Source organism: Mytilus galloprovincialis, chromosome 6 (genome assembly GCF_965363235.1).
Source record: "Mytilus galloprovincialis chromosome 6, xbMytGall1.hap1.1, whole genome shotgun sequence".
NCBI lineage: Eukaryota > Metazoa > Mollusca > Bivalvia > Mytilida > Mytilidae > Mytilus > Mytilus galloprovincialis.
In genome coordinates this window covers 67,459,926-67,475,556 of record NC_134843.1, presented here as the reverse complement: position 1 = coordinate 67,475,556, position 15,631 = coordinate 67,459,926, and the positions used below count along the sequence as shown (strand labels likewise).

Sequence of the window (15,631 nt, the reverse complement as noted above, 5' to 3'; positions counted from 1 at the left end):
CTGTCAAAGGTAAAATATAATAAAAGTGTCAATTTAATTAAGCCAATTAAAAGATAAATCTAATTATAATACTTTTGCCATTAGTAATTATGACATGCTGACAGAACAAAATTTACCTGACATAATAATTTTCCAATTTTCCTTTTAATAAAATCAAAATAAAATGTTTTCAAAAAATGACATAAAAAACTTTAAATACAAAAACTACCCTATAACAGAATCCCCAGGATAATTATTAATATAAAATAAAGGGATATGGAGTATAAAATGTGTACATATAGGACAAAATTGCAAAAATAGATAGAAAAATACAAATAATTAACGGGGCTTTTACTTCTGTTCTTCATTTTTTTTTTCGAATAATGCGTGCACAGTTAAAAGATCCAACAAATAAAAAGCAAAACCCTTATTTCCAGCTTTCTACACCAACAGCAATTTTAATTTTTTTTTACTTTTAGAGGTTATTATCTTTCTTTACACCAAAATTAAAACTAATGAAACACACACATTCAAGGTACCCCTTCCCCCTATTTTCAGTAAGTGGAAGACCTTATTGTTATTTTTATGTTGTACACTGCAAACATTATTATTCAACTCTGATTGGAACAAAAACCATTGGAGGAGAAAATCTACAACTGAGGCTTACTGAGTATTGTCAAACTTGTTCTGTATCCAGCAGTAAATATTGTAGAAAGGGGTTGTAATCCACACATACAGTTCCCCAAGTCTTACAAATATTTGTACATAATTGAGGATAGAAATGGGGAATGTGTCAAACAGACAGCAACCCGACCATAGAAAAAACAACAGCAGAAGGTCACCAACAGGTCTTCAATGTAGCGAGAAATTCCCGCACCCGGAGGCGTCCTTCAGCTGACCCCTAAACAAATATATACTAGTTCAGTGATAATGAACGCCATACTAAACTCCAAATTGTACACAAGAAACTAAAATTAAAATAATACAAGACTAACAAAGGCCAGAGGCTCCTGACTTGGGACAGGCGCAAAAATGTGGCGGCGTTAAACATGTTTATGAGATCTCAACCCTCCACTATACCTCTAGCCAATGTAGAAAAGTAAACGCATAACAATACGCACATTAAAATTCAGTTCAAGAGAAGTCTGAGTCTGATGTCAGAAGATGTAACCAATGAAAATAAGCAAAATGACAATAATACATAAATAACAACAGACTACTAGCAGTTAACTGACATGCCAGCTCCAGACTTCAATTAAACTGATTGAAAGATTATGATTTCATCATATGAATATCAGACACAATCCTTCCCGTTAGGGGTTTAGTATCATACCATCATAACATATATGAGAAAAACATAACCCGTGTCAATTTGCCTGAACAACTTTTTTTTTTTATAAATGTGTTTTAATAGTTCGATGCAAAGACCCTATAAGTGAATCAATATTAACACCAAAATATGCAATCTTTAATGACCTGACAACAGTATCGTAACTATATCCCTTCTTAATAAGTCTATTTAATGTTTATGTTTTACAATATTGACAATTGTTACTTTAACTGTTATCATGCCCCAAAAAGAATACACACAAAACAACAATTGCCCTGGCACTAATGTCAAATTTTTTAATAGTTTTCTTTCAAGATATTTATAAACAAATTTGTGTATTTAGTTGCTTGCATGTAACTGAAAGACAAGGTAATTTGGTTATTATGATTGGCAAAGTTCAAAGGGTTTCATATCAGACTCCACCTTTGAGCTTGATTGTTTCTCATGATTGTTGCAGATTTTGTCAATCATACTGAAAATGTATTAGTACTGTCATTTTATTGTCCCCTGTGAGGTGCCTTGTTGGGGACATAGAAATAATGGGTGTCTGTCTGTCTTTTCGGTCTTGTTAGCACTCTCACATGTACAATTTTACCAGAATTTTATGAAACTTATTTTATAGGTTTTTATATTACAATGTATTAGTAATGTCTTAGACAAGTTTGAAAATGTGTGGCGATCAACTTTCTCTAAAAGAGTAATGCCCTTTGCAATATTAATTATATGGAAAATAGCCTTGTAAGAGTTCTCAGGGGTTTGCCAGGATTAACTTATTTTATAGGTGAAAAGCAATAATGTCTCAAACAAGTTCTAAAATGAATGCAGATCAACTTTTTAAAAAAAGTCATGCTCCTTAGAAATATTTATTCTATGAAAAATGGCCTTGTTAGCCCTCTCGCATGTACAATTCTTGGAAGAATTTTATGAAACTTATGTCATAGGTTTATATAAGTTATGTATCAATAAGTTCGAAATTGGGTGTGAGAATCAAGTTTTTCTTAAAGAGTTATTCCCTTTGATAATATCAATTATATGAAAAATGGCATTGTTAGAGCTCTCACGGGTATTAGTCTTGCCAAAATTTTATGAAACTTATATTATAGGTTTATAAATTTATAAACAATGTCTTGGACAAGTTAGTATATGGGTGCAGATCAACTTTTTTGAAAGAGTTATCATTATGCCTCTTGGAAATGTTAATTGTATTGAGAATAGTTGTTAGAGCTCACACAGCTACAATTCTTAACAAAATTATATGAAACTTATAAGGTATATAGGTAATCATCAGCAATGTCTTTGACTACATAGTAAATATTGGTGCTGATCAACTTTTAAAAAAGAGTTATGCCCCTTGTAAATGTTAATTGTATGGAAAATAGTTTCAATCTCTTGCAATCTCCTGTGTTCATCTTGTCACATGTGAACTATGTTCTTTTATTTTTAAAAGTCAAAACTAGCTAGTAAATTCACCAAACTATTGTCATTTGCCAATTGGATTTAAATAAGCTACCCTAAAGAAACAACCAAATGTTAAGTAAACATTTCATTTGTTTATATTTGTATTACTGACATGAGAAGTATTGGGAACTATTTTTAAGTGTGTTCTAATATAGTAGCTTTAAAACTGTTCATTTTGTTGTTGAGATTGGTGCAATACATTTTTTTGGGGTAAAATGTATAAATGTAACTTGGTATATTTTATATTGAATGAAACTTTAATTCAGCTGATTATAGTAAACTTGTGTTTTTAAATACTTATCATTTCTTCTCAAATTCAAATGATCACAAAAAAAAAATATATTTTTCGATGCAAAACTTGATAAAAATTTTATTAGGCAATTTAAATATATATACCATATTTATCTTCATGGTCTCAACACTACAATACTTGTTTAAGATTCAATATTTTGACGACTTGCTTATTTGTATAAATAAGCAGATGTGTTTTGTACCTTAATTGAATTATTTATACATGTAGGCTGTGCAAAGTTTGAAGTTGAAGCCATTGTTTGTGTGGTTCTTGAGGAAGATGGGACTGAGGTTGATGCAGCATATTTTTCACTCCTACCAGAGAATACTAATTTAATGATACTCTGTCCCGGACAAACCTGGCAAAAAGATACACCACAGAGTAGCACCACACCTAGTGATGACAGTAAGTAAGAATTCTTTCAAAGAAAAGCATTAAAAATTATATAAGTATTGAAATATCTCATTTCCAAAGAGATTATTCAGCACCACCCCTCAGTCATGGTCTGTTTAATTAAAAACTATGAACAGTTTTAATATTAAACTTTGTGATTAAGTCAGTTTTTTCATATTCAACTGTTTGTAAGATTGCAATCAAATTGCAAATCGTTCTAAGGCACTTGACTTCCATAAGAAGAAGTTGGTGTTGTAGTAAATATTAGTTTTGATTGCACAAAAATTTCTATCCTCATGATCAACTTCTACTTCTACCACTGAGTGACCACTGTCATCTATATAAATAAGAAGATGTAGTATGTAAGTGCCAATAAGATAACTCTCCATCCATGTCAAAATGTATTTAAAGTTAACTATATGTTCACTCTTCTCTGTCACTTGTTTGGTGTATGCATGCAAAGGAACATGAGCTATAATCAAATATTTTGGTAAAAGGGAATCCCTTGCACATGTTGAGCTCTTAGTTAAGTTTCATTATATACTTTTGAGAAAAAAACAGTTAAGGGAACCCATTGTCATGACACAAAATCAGTTACATGAACAAGAAAAATAAAAAAGCAAAGGAACAGCACTTTCATTGCTGATCTTCATCCTCAAGTCAACCTGCTGCTGTTACATCCCCAAACTTTAGAGTCAGAGGTAGAAATAATGGGTATTGAGGTAGAGGGAAAGAATTATGGAAAAGGTGCCCAGAAGGGGGGATACAATGATTCAGGACAGTTTTGGAATGCTGGATATATGTATCGGCCCCAGGGTACATTATATTTAGATCTATTATTTGAAGGGACCTTGGTTGCTGATTGGTCTAAGTAGTTTAACTACCATAATCAATGAGGGGGCTAATGGGGGGGGGTTGTCATCACGGTTCACGAAATGTTTAATTTGCTGATCACAGTTCACAGGATATATCTCAAAACTGTTCACAAAAAATAACAGTTTAACACATTCATCACTGTTCATGAAAAAACGATGATTTAAAACCTTCATCATGGAGAACGTTTATCAAATTGAATTAAAAATGAGTCAAGAAAAATGCACTAATCACAAGTCATGGATACTAAATCCATGTAAAATCGAATCACAGAAAGCAAATTTCCACAATCACGAAAGACAAAAATAACCCATCAGCACCTAGGCTCATCAATACAAGTCAACACTGAGCTTCTGCTTGCGAACTCTGCTTGGGTGGGTGCATGCGACTCCAATCTTTATCATGTTTATTTACTAGGATTTTCAGTTTTCCTATTGAAGGTCTGTGTTTTTTTCCAGCAGTCCAGCTTCCTCCATTAAAAAACTGGCTGGCTTGAATAACCCAAAAGTGGTGCTAAGTTAAGTGGTGTTAAAACACCTTGCATCAAAATCAAATCTGTGATTTGAATGGGAATTCTTAATAGGACAGCATTTAATCCCTTGTACTTTTTGATATTTTAAGGGACAAACCCAAGGTTGATGTCATATATATAGAAAAGTGTAGGACCACCAGCAGAGTTTTAACAGCTGAGGTAAGGTTTTTAAATTCCAAATTGTGCAATTGAAGTTTTTTTTACATTTATTCCAGAATCATAATGCCTAATCAGATAGTACAAGTATGAACATTTGCTCTGCTTTTGTTAAGCAGACAAAATCATCTGTTAAATTGTGAACAACAATTGATATAAAAAAATAAAAAAATAAATGTATATTTTCCCAAAGGAATCAACTTTTTAGTTGCCATCACTTGGCCTCCGTTGTCTTCAGTCTTAAACTATTTCAAAGATCTTCTCCTTTGAAACTACTAAACAAATTCCAACCAATCTTAAGCTGAATGATCCTAAGGGTATCTATATATATAGATTAAAGTTAATGTTTTATATTCCATTTCGTCAAAAAACATAGCCGCCATTGCTAGGAATAGAACATATGGGTTTAGCTTATAAAGCCCTTAGAGCAAATCTGACATGGGGTACAATTTTCAGTAGATCAAGATTTATCAACCCTGAAATTTTCAGATGAATTGAACAACTTATTATTGTGTTGCTGCCACTTACTTGGTAATTTTATGGAAATTTTGCAGTTTCTGGTCATTATCTTGATTATTATTTATAGATAAAGATAAAAGTTTGTAAACAGCAAAAATGATCAGCAAAGTAAGATCTACAAATAAGTTAAGATGACCAAAATTGTCAATTGACCCCTTAAGGAGTTATTGTCCTTTAATCACAATTTTACACAATGTTTTCATAATATTATAAGTAAAATAAAAAAATCTCCTCTGATCTACCGAACCAAATTAAACCAAACTTAATCTGAATGACCATTAGGGTGTCTTAAATAAAGTCTGTGTTTTATTTTCTATTTTTTCAAACAACAGCCATCTTGGCTAAAAATAGAAAACAGAGTAAAATGCAGTTTTTAGCTTATATTTCAAAAACTCCAGCATTTAAGTCAAATAAGACAAGACGTTTAAGTATTAATTAGGTCAAGGTCTACATGCCCTGAAATTTTCAGCCAATTGGGTAACCAGTTTTTCAGTTATTGCCCCTGAATTTATGATTTAAAGAAATTTTGCAGTTTTTGGTGATTATCTTGAATATTATTGTACATACAGATAAACTGTAAACAGCAAAATTGTTCAACCAAGTAAGATCTACAAACAAGTCAAATGACCAAAATTGTCAATTGACCACTTAGGAGTTGTTGCCCTTTAAGGACTTTTTTCACAATTTATTTATCATGTTGGCTTACTTTAAAAAAATCTCCATTGAAACTGCTGAATTAATTTACGGCCAAACTTAGGCTGAATGAGAATCAGAATATCTAGTAATATAAGTTTTATATTTTATTTCTTTGTATGTCAAGAAACATAGCCCTTATGGCTAAAATAGAACATAGGGGGAGATGCATGGTTTTTTTTTTGCTTTTGAAGAAGATATGACAGATTCGAAGAACATTTATACAAATTGAAAAGCCAAAATAATTATTGATGAAAGACTTAGGCAAAAAAAATTAGGGTGAGAGATTCATGACACTTGAGAGCCTCTTGTTTTAATGTAGCAGTGTCTAAAATTGAAGATGAGTGCATTAGATATTGATATTGTTTATTTATCTGATTTTTACAGGTGGATACTTGAACAATAACATTATTAGTCTGTCTGCATAATACCTACTTTCTTTCAATTGAAAATCATTTGCAATCATGCTATATGATGCTTCTCAGCTCAGCTGACCTAAAAGGTCAAAAGAGCATTTGATGTCTGGGTCAGTTAACTTTTTATACATTTATAGTTTGATTTTAACATAATTGGTGGCTGCGTCTGACAAATATTTCTGTCATTTGGAGTTCTCCAATATGAATGTGCTAAATGACTTCATACTTGCCCCTACAGAAGAAATAGTTGAGGGCCAGTTGATGGCCATGTGGCGGACAGTTGAGGGCTAGCTGTTTTAAGCAAAATAGTTGAGGGCTAGGTGTTGAGCATCTTAGCTCAACTCAAACCTGGCCAAGAACTGTATGTTGGATACATGTCGCTCAACTGGCCCTCAACTGAAGCTGGCCATTAAGTTGAGGAAAAGTTGAGCAATTGATCTTTGGTTTTCATATAGTTCAGCAAAAGTTGAGCTTTCAGACTTTGAAATTTTTGTAGTTGAGCAAAAGTTGAGCATTCAGACTTTGAAATTTTTGTAGTTGAGGAAAAGTTGAGCATTCAGACTTTGAAATTTTTGTAGTTGAGGAAAAGTTGAGCGTTCAGACTTTGATTTTTTTTTAATAGTTGAGCAAAAGTTGAGCAATTAGAAATATGACCTGGTGATATAAATGTTATGTGCCATCTGTTTTATCTGTCTTTAGTGCAAATGGACAGGAAGTATTATTAGCTCACCTGGGCCGTAGGGCCAAGTGAGCTTTTCCCATCACTTTGCGTTCGTCGTCCGTCGTCCGTCATCGTCGTCCGTCGTCGTTAACTTTTACAAAAATCTTCTCCTCTGAAACTGCTGGGCCAAATTAAACCAAACTTGGCCACAATCATCATTAAGGTATCTAGTTTAAAAAATGTGTGGCGTGACCCGTCAAACCAACCAAGATGGCCGCCATGGCTAAAAATAGAGAGCCGTGGTGTAGTGGTTAGTGCATCGGACTACTGACACAAAGGTTCCTGGTTCGATTCCCGTTTGGGATGAAAATTTCAGGGACTGAATTTTCGGCTCTCCCTTGACACCATCTGCGAGTATGGTCTTGAGGAAACGATGATAGTCCGTCGGAAGGGGACGATAAATGGCTGACCCGTGTTAAGAGAGAGACAAATCTCTTGCACGTTAAAGACACCCTTGTAGATTTCGAAAAAGAGCAGGCTAATGCCGCTACAAGGCAGCACTCGCACCCGCAAAGTGGAAAGGGATTAATATAAGTTGCAAAACTTGTTTCCCAATCCACTATAAATAAATATGTTATAACTAAACCAAGATGGCCGCCATGTCTAAAAATAGAACATAGGGGTAAAATGCAGTTTTTGGCTTATAACTCAAAAACCAAAGCATTTTGAGCAAATCTGACATGGGGGTAAAATTGTTTATCAGGTCAAGATCTAACTGCCCTGAAATTTTCAGATGAATCGGACAATCCGTTGTTGGGTTGCTGCCCCTGAAACGGTAATTTTAAGGAAATTTTGCTGTTTTTTGTTATTATCTTGAATATTATTATAGATAAAGATAAACTGTAAACAGCAATAATGTTCAGCAAAGTAAGATTTACAAATAAGTCAACATGACCGAAATGGTCAATTGACCCCTTTAGGAGTTATTGCCCTTTATAGTCAATTTTTAACCATTTTTCGTAAATCTTAGTCATCTTTTAGAAAAATCTTCTCCTCTAAAACTACTGGGCCAAATTAAACCAAACATGACCACAATCATCATTGGGGTATCTAGTTTTAAAATGTGTCCGGTGACCCGGTCAACCAACCAAGATGGCCGCCATGGCTAAAAATAGAACATGGGGGTAAAATGCAGTTTTTGGCTTATAACTCAAAAACCAAAGCATTTAGAGCAAATCCGACATGCGGAAAATTGTTCATCAGGTCAAAATCTATCTGCCCTGAAATTTTCAGATGAATCGGACAACCTGTTGTTGGGTTGCTGCCCCTGAATTGGTAATTTTAAGCAAATTTTGCTGTTTTTGGTTATTATCTTGAATATTATTATAGATAGAGATAAACTGTAAACAGCAATAATGTACAGCAAAGTAAGACCTAAAAAGAAGTCAACATGACCAAAATGGTCAATTGACCCCTAAGGAGTTATTGCCTTTTATATAGTCATTTTTTTTAAACAATTTTCACAAAATTTGTAAAATTTTACTAACATTTTCCACTGTAACTACTGGGTCAAGTTTATTATAGATAGAGATAATTGTAAGCAGCAAGAATGTTCAGTAAAGTAAGTTCTACAAACACATCACCATCACCAAACCACAATTTTGTCTAGAATCCATCTGTGTCCTTTGTTTAGTATTCACATAGACCAAGGTGAGCGACACAGGCTCTTTAGAGCCTCTAGTTTATAAATGTACACAAAGTTTGAGGCAAAATTAAGGGAAGCACATGTTTTCAATTTTAATCATTTTTCTGTATTTTAAGTTAACTAAATCTTTGACATAAAGATAAAAAAACAAACAATATTTCTTTTATTATAAGATATATCAAATATTCAAGATTTAGGTAATAAACAGTTATTATATGGGGAAAATCTCAAAGTGATCACACTGTCACAATACCCAAAAGAACCTCAAACATTTAAAATTTGAACTGGGTTTGAGCATGCACATGGCATTAGCAAAGATGTCTTCTGAGCTATCATGAATAAAATATGAATTTTACAATGAATGTAGATAAAAAAGTTACAAATAACTGTATTGACACTGAAAAGTGCAGTGTATTCTTCTGATGACATGACACTTGGATTTAGGAAGATTGATGTTTTAACACATATTTCTGGAAACATTTGTTGGAAAGTACATTGGATTAGATTTGATTTCCACCATTTTCAATAAGTGTATAATTATACTCTTTTAGGTCAAAATAGTGATATTTAAAGTGTTTTCTTTATAAACTTTAAAGAGTGAAGAAAAAAATTAGACAATATATTTATGCATTAATTTATATATTGTCAAAATGTGTAAGACAGGAGACATGTTTATTTTATTATTAAGACAATTTGTTTTAGAAAGTATTACCAATAAAATAAGAATATTCTAATATAATGAATTTAGTATAAAACAAGAGATCTATTTTTATTTGCTAGATAACTTCTAAAAAGCAAGGATAAAGCATTCATGTAGTCTGTTGTGAGTTAAGATCTTTCAGCAGTATTTTGGCTATAAAAATACACAATTTAAATTTATTTTTTCTACAATGTGTAGTCATCAGTTTGCAATTACCACACAATGCTCAACTTTTAATGACCTGGCCCTCATCTATTGGCCACCTAGCCCTCAACTTTTAATGACCTGGCCCTCATCTATTGGCCACCTAGCCCTCAACTTTTAATGACCTGGTCCTCAACTGTTGGCCAGGTAGCCCTCAACTCTAATTGCTCAACTCTTGGACACCTAGCCCTCAACTTTGATATTTTCTCAATGTTGCTCAACTAATTTGCATAAAGTTGAGCATTGAAAGTTGAGGGCTACCTAACTTGCATGGCAAAAATCCAGCTAGCCCTCAACTGGCCCTCAACTATTTGCTCAACTGATGGCCAGCTAGCCCTCAACTGTCCCTCAATTGTTAGCTCAACTGGCGGCCAGTTGAGCAATGCAGTTGGCCTAGTGATCATTTTTTCTGTATGGGTGGCCACCAGCTTAACAATGAGTTATAATGTTGTCAGATTTTTCAGATACCAACTTTGAATCCTGTTTGACAATTAAATTTGAAAACATTTCAATTTGTAAAATGAACTTCAACATTTTTCATCAAACAAGAAAGTTTCGGTGCCATATAGTTTGACCCTTGTCCGAAATTCCATAATTCTGTAATTCTGATATTCCGTTATTCTGAAATTCCATAAATCCGTCATTCGGCAATAAACCATTATACAGATTTTTACTATACGCCTTCAGATATTGGGCTGATTTGTGGTATGTGAGTTAACCATGATGAGTTACAGATAAAGTTTCAGTATCTTTCCGCTTCACTAATTTTTGGCGAAATTACAGGCTTTGGACTTTGAGAAATTGTTGAAAATCACAGTTGTACAGACTTTTTTTGGAAACGCTTTCAGATATTGGGCTGATATTTGGTATGTGAGTTAAACCAGAATGAGTTACAGATCAAGTTTAAGTTTCGTTCCGCTCCACTAATTTTTGCCGAAATTTATACGTACTTTTGACTTTGAGAAATTGTTGAAAATCACAGTTTTACTGTCTTTTTTTCTAAACGCCTTCAGATATTGGGCTTATTTTTGGTATGTGAGTTAATCATAATGAGTTACAGGTCAAGTTTAAGTTTCGTTCTGCTCTGCTATTTTTTTTATGAAATTACTGGCTTTGACCTTTGATAACTTGTTGAAAATCACAGTTATACAGATTTTTTTCTTTACGCCTCCAGATTTTGAGCTGATTTTTGATATGTGAGACTACCATCATGTTTGTGTCCACATGTGTTTATATTGAAATTGCAGATTTTCCCACTTTTTGGGACAGGGCCATTTGTGTCGCTTTGACACATCTAGATCAGATAAAACTTTCCTGTTTGCCGATACTTAAAAAAAAACTCAATATGTACCTGAACTTCAAAATTTTTTGTCAAAAACTTCTCCAATATGAATGCGTGGAATTACTTCATACTTGGCCACCTGCTTAAAAGTCATGAGTTGTAAAATGTGAGAATTTTTCAAATGTTTTCATTACCAACTTCATATGTTTCCTGATATGTTCAGCCATTCTTCTGAGTTAATGGGGATGTATGCTTAGCACAATATTGTGTGCAACTTCTTGTTCATATGATAATATAAAAATTGTTTATATGCTCATATTATAATATAAAAAGTTAATCAAGTTTCAACTATTCAAAAAAGATTTATAAATTAATTTTATTCCATTTTTACAGAAAAAAACAACATCAGGGAGTAGAACTATAAGGCTGTAATTATTGGATGGCAGCACCTTTCTTATTCAATAAATAAGTACATTCTCATGAAAAACAGTACCAAACAGTTCAACATTGGACCTAGACCAGTTCAGATGAATAAATGTTTGACCCAAAGCCAAGTCCTCCAGGAGATGGTGCATATTTGTTTTCCAAATGGGAAAAACTTTAAAGGAAAACTCCACAGGATGGAGTATTTCCTGGGTAACTATAAGGGCGAAGAGGCAGCCTTCGCACAGTTGGTAGAATATGGTAAAGATAAACCTCACTTATATTTACACACAAAAGAAAAGGTATGGGTAAACCAAATTATGGATCACTATATGTTGCATTGTAATATTTTTTCATGTGTGATGAAAAGGTTTTGTCGCATATTAAGCAGAATTTAATCTCATGTATCAACATTTTAAGAAAATAAAGTGATATTTAGTAAATGTACATACAAAATGCATAGAAAAAATACAAATTATCAATATACAGGGCTTTTATTCCTGTTCAACTTGTCTGTCAATGTAGGGTCTTCAACAATGAACAAATCATTCATACCCTACTATGAGATCAATACGGCCCCTAGCGTGGACTTTTAGACCACTGAAAAAAATGTATTTTTAGCTCATGTTTCCTTAAATGAAATGTAAGCTTTAGCCATTTCTGTCTCAAAAACTAAAGCATGAAGAGAAATCTGACAAGGAGTTAAAGTGACACATTCACCAAAGTTGTTGAGGGATCTCTTAAGGAGTTATTGCCCTTTAAATACAATTTTACACAATTTGTTCATCATGTTTTAAAACTAATTAAAGTACAAATATTCATAATGATGCGATCTTTTTAATTTGTATGCCAAATTAGGGTTTTGACCCCAATTCCATGGTTTACTGAACATGGATAATGAAAGTGCAATTGTGGTATCTGTGTAGTGTGGATAAATGTTCTTGGTTGACTAAATTACCATACATGGAAGAAATTGTCCAACTTGGAAACAGTCTGTATTCAAAATAGGTTACAAATATTACTGGAGGCTTCTGTAAACCTAAAAGCCTAAAAATGTGGCACACTACATATTTTGCCTTAATTTTAATTAGTGAAACTGGACTTCAGAATTTAAAGGTGCATGTAGTATTATTATTCAAATATATGTAGTACATGTATTGATATTAATTTTTTATTGCAGATACCTAAATTAAAGGTCCAATCTTGTTCTGACAGTCAAGACAGTGATATAGAACTACCAGCACTGTCAACTTCAAGGAACTCGCCTCAAAATGCCACTCCATCTTCGTCGCAGACTTACCAATTGCAATATACCACTATGGCCACACCAGCAAGTAACCAATATACCACTATGACCCCACCCGCAAGTAACCAATATACCACTATGACCCCACCAGCAAGTAACCAATATAACACTATGACCCCACCAGTAATTAACCAATATAACACGTTGACCACACCAGCCCGTACACACGTCTCTCCTGCAGACTGGATACAGCTAGATACACCAACTGTCAGTGTATCGAAAGACTTCATGCATAGGTCAAATACCGCAGTTAGTATATTTCTAAATTCATAAAAATATGTATACCATTTATAAAAGGGGACCAAACTGTATTCTTTCAGCATGTCTGTCTCATAAATATTTTTTTTTATATGAGTGAGCTATACCATGTGTTGTGTTTTCAGATTCGTCACTCAACAACTTCCAAACACTAAATTCTTTTATACATAGTGAAAATTCCGTTCTATTTTTCTCCAGAACTACATACAAGATCTTTCTGGAATTTAGTATCAATGATAGAAATGTGTTCTATACCATGTAAAATTTTAAGATTCATGACTCAACATGTGAAATGAACACTTGCATATCATTTAACATAATAGGTTAGTTGATTAATTTCGGTGCATTTTTTATGGAACTTAGTAACTTATCGGTGCTTTCTGAAATGTGGTATAAAGGTTAATATGAGTGAGCCATATGTTTTCAGTTTCATCACTGAATAACTTCCTATTAGCTGTATACTTTTTATGAGGGGTATCATTATTATTTAACATAGAATAAACTAGAGGTACTGTGATCAGAGCTCACAAAATTATACCCCTGTTCCTTGCAAAGTTGATGTTTTGGTATTGGAAACTCTAAAAATCAATTTGACCAGAAACCAAATAGGAGGTGCACAATGGTATTATATGATTAAGAATCTCCAAAAGTTTCATTAAATAATGATTAGCAGTTTAGGAGAAGTTGTTGATACAAAATGAGTACCCCAATTATATGACAATGGTAAAAAAGTCCATGTTTTTGAAATAAAAACTAAAAAAAATAACCTTGAACAAAAACAAAATAGGAGGTGCATTATAGCATTATATCATGAAAAAACTTATGAAAGTTTCATTAAATTATAATAAGTGATTTAGGAGGAGTTGGTGATACAACATGGATACCCCCAAGGTTTTGTCAATTAAAAAGTCCATGTTTTTTTAAATGGAAATCCCAAAAATGATTTTGAACAAAAACAAAATAGGTGCACAATGGCATTATATCATGAAAAAATTGGGGAAAGTTTCATTTAATTACAATCAGTGGTTTAGAAGGATACAACATGGATACCCCTATTTCATGGCAATAGCTAAGTCCCATGTTTTTCAAATAGAAACCCCAAAAATGATTTTCAACAAAAACAAAATAGGAGGTGCACAATGGCATTTCGTTCTGATAAGTGGTTAAGGAGGATTTGGGGATACAAAATGAAACATAGTGTGCAGGACGGACACAGGGAAGGACGGACTTTCCCATCACTATATACCTCCACTTTAAAAAGCGGGGGTATAAAAATGAAAATGGGGAATGTGTTAACAATTTGCAAGGCTTCAGCTTAACAATTACATGATCATGCAGTTCTTTGTATTTGTATTCATATCTAGTATATTAATGTTTTAATATTGGGGTTCATGACAAATATATGTCGAACACATTTTCTTGCTTCTTCAGATATATGCATACATTTATCTCGCCTGTTTTCCATAGTGAAATAGTAAAAAAAAATAACCTTGAACAAAAACAAAATAGGAGGTGCATTATAGCATTATATCATAAAAAATTTTGAGAAAGTTTCATTAAATTATAATAAATGATTTAGGAGGAGTTGGTGATACAACATGGATACCCCCAAGGTTTTGTCAATTGAAAAGTCCATGTTTTTTAAATGGAAATCTCAATATAATCCTAATGCAGTTAATCATCCAGAGCAATATATATGGTTATGTTCATTGATTTTTTCCTCTGTATTGTGAGCAATTTGTCCCATGTACATTTACAAATGTACTTCATATCCTTTTATTTTTTATGAATTATTGTCAATCAAAACTCAAGTGAAATTATCAAATAAACACAAAAAGCTTGTAAAAAGTAGAAAAGATATTTCAATACCTATAATGCATTTAAGGCCAGGTCAGTCATAAACCTGGTCTATAGTATGGTGATGTTGGGGAGGCAGTATGGCCAGCAAATTGGCAGGAAGGGAAAATGGGTATATAATTTATGTAATAAAGTTGTCCTACAGTTTTGAATCTAGATCATTAAAATTTTACCGGAAGTTTATATGTATTGAACTTTATTACAGTTCACCTGCAAATTGGAAATCATTTAAAGATTTTTTTCACCCATTTTCAGGACAGAAAATTTTAAAAAAGAAGGTTGCATTAGTTTTGTGTAATCAGCATTATAGTTTTCAACCTAGGTCTATGAAACTTTACAGGCAAGCTAACACACATGTTTAAGTTCTGAACAGGCTATTATGGAATTGTTTGAAGAGATATATCTGGTTTTTCAAATTTGGAAGCATAGTTATTTTCCAGTAAAAAATATAAACAGTGTATTTTCTTGTAATTATCTCCTGATCACACAGTTTTCAACTATGATCCTAATTCAAAAATCACTAAACCAACCTGGGCATTTTAAACTGACCAATTTTTATTTTTTTCTTCTATCAAAAGCTAACTTACAACTAAA

The 15,631-nt window shown here is 32.9% G+C and overlaps 1 protein-coding gene across 1 annotated transcript; it reads left to right on the top strand.

The window, feature by feature from the left end:
* Positions 1-11,759: 11,759 nt before the first annotated feature.
* LOC143081007 (uncharacterized) lies at positions 11,760-14,552 on the top strand. The gene is made up of 3 exons (XM_076257240.1): positions 11,760-11,867; positions 12,797-12,950; positions 14,545-14,552. Exons 1-3 carry the CDS (start codon positions 11,760-11,762, stop codon positions 14,550-14,552), a joined length of 270 nt encoding a protein of 89 aa, XP_076113355.1.
* The last annotated feature ends 1,079 nt before the right edge of the window (positions 14,553-15,631 follow it).

Excerpts from the sequence above, each read along its gene's own strand:
- LOC143081007 (XM_076257240.1), top strand. The coding sequence starts at position 11,760 with ATGGTGCATATTTGTTTTCCAAATGGGAAAAACTTTAAAGGAAAACTC. Across the intron at positions 11,868-12,796 it reads AGGCAGCCTTCGCACAGTTG|ATACCTAAATTAAAGGTCCA; the intron begins GTAGAATATGGT and ends TTTTTATTGCAG.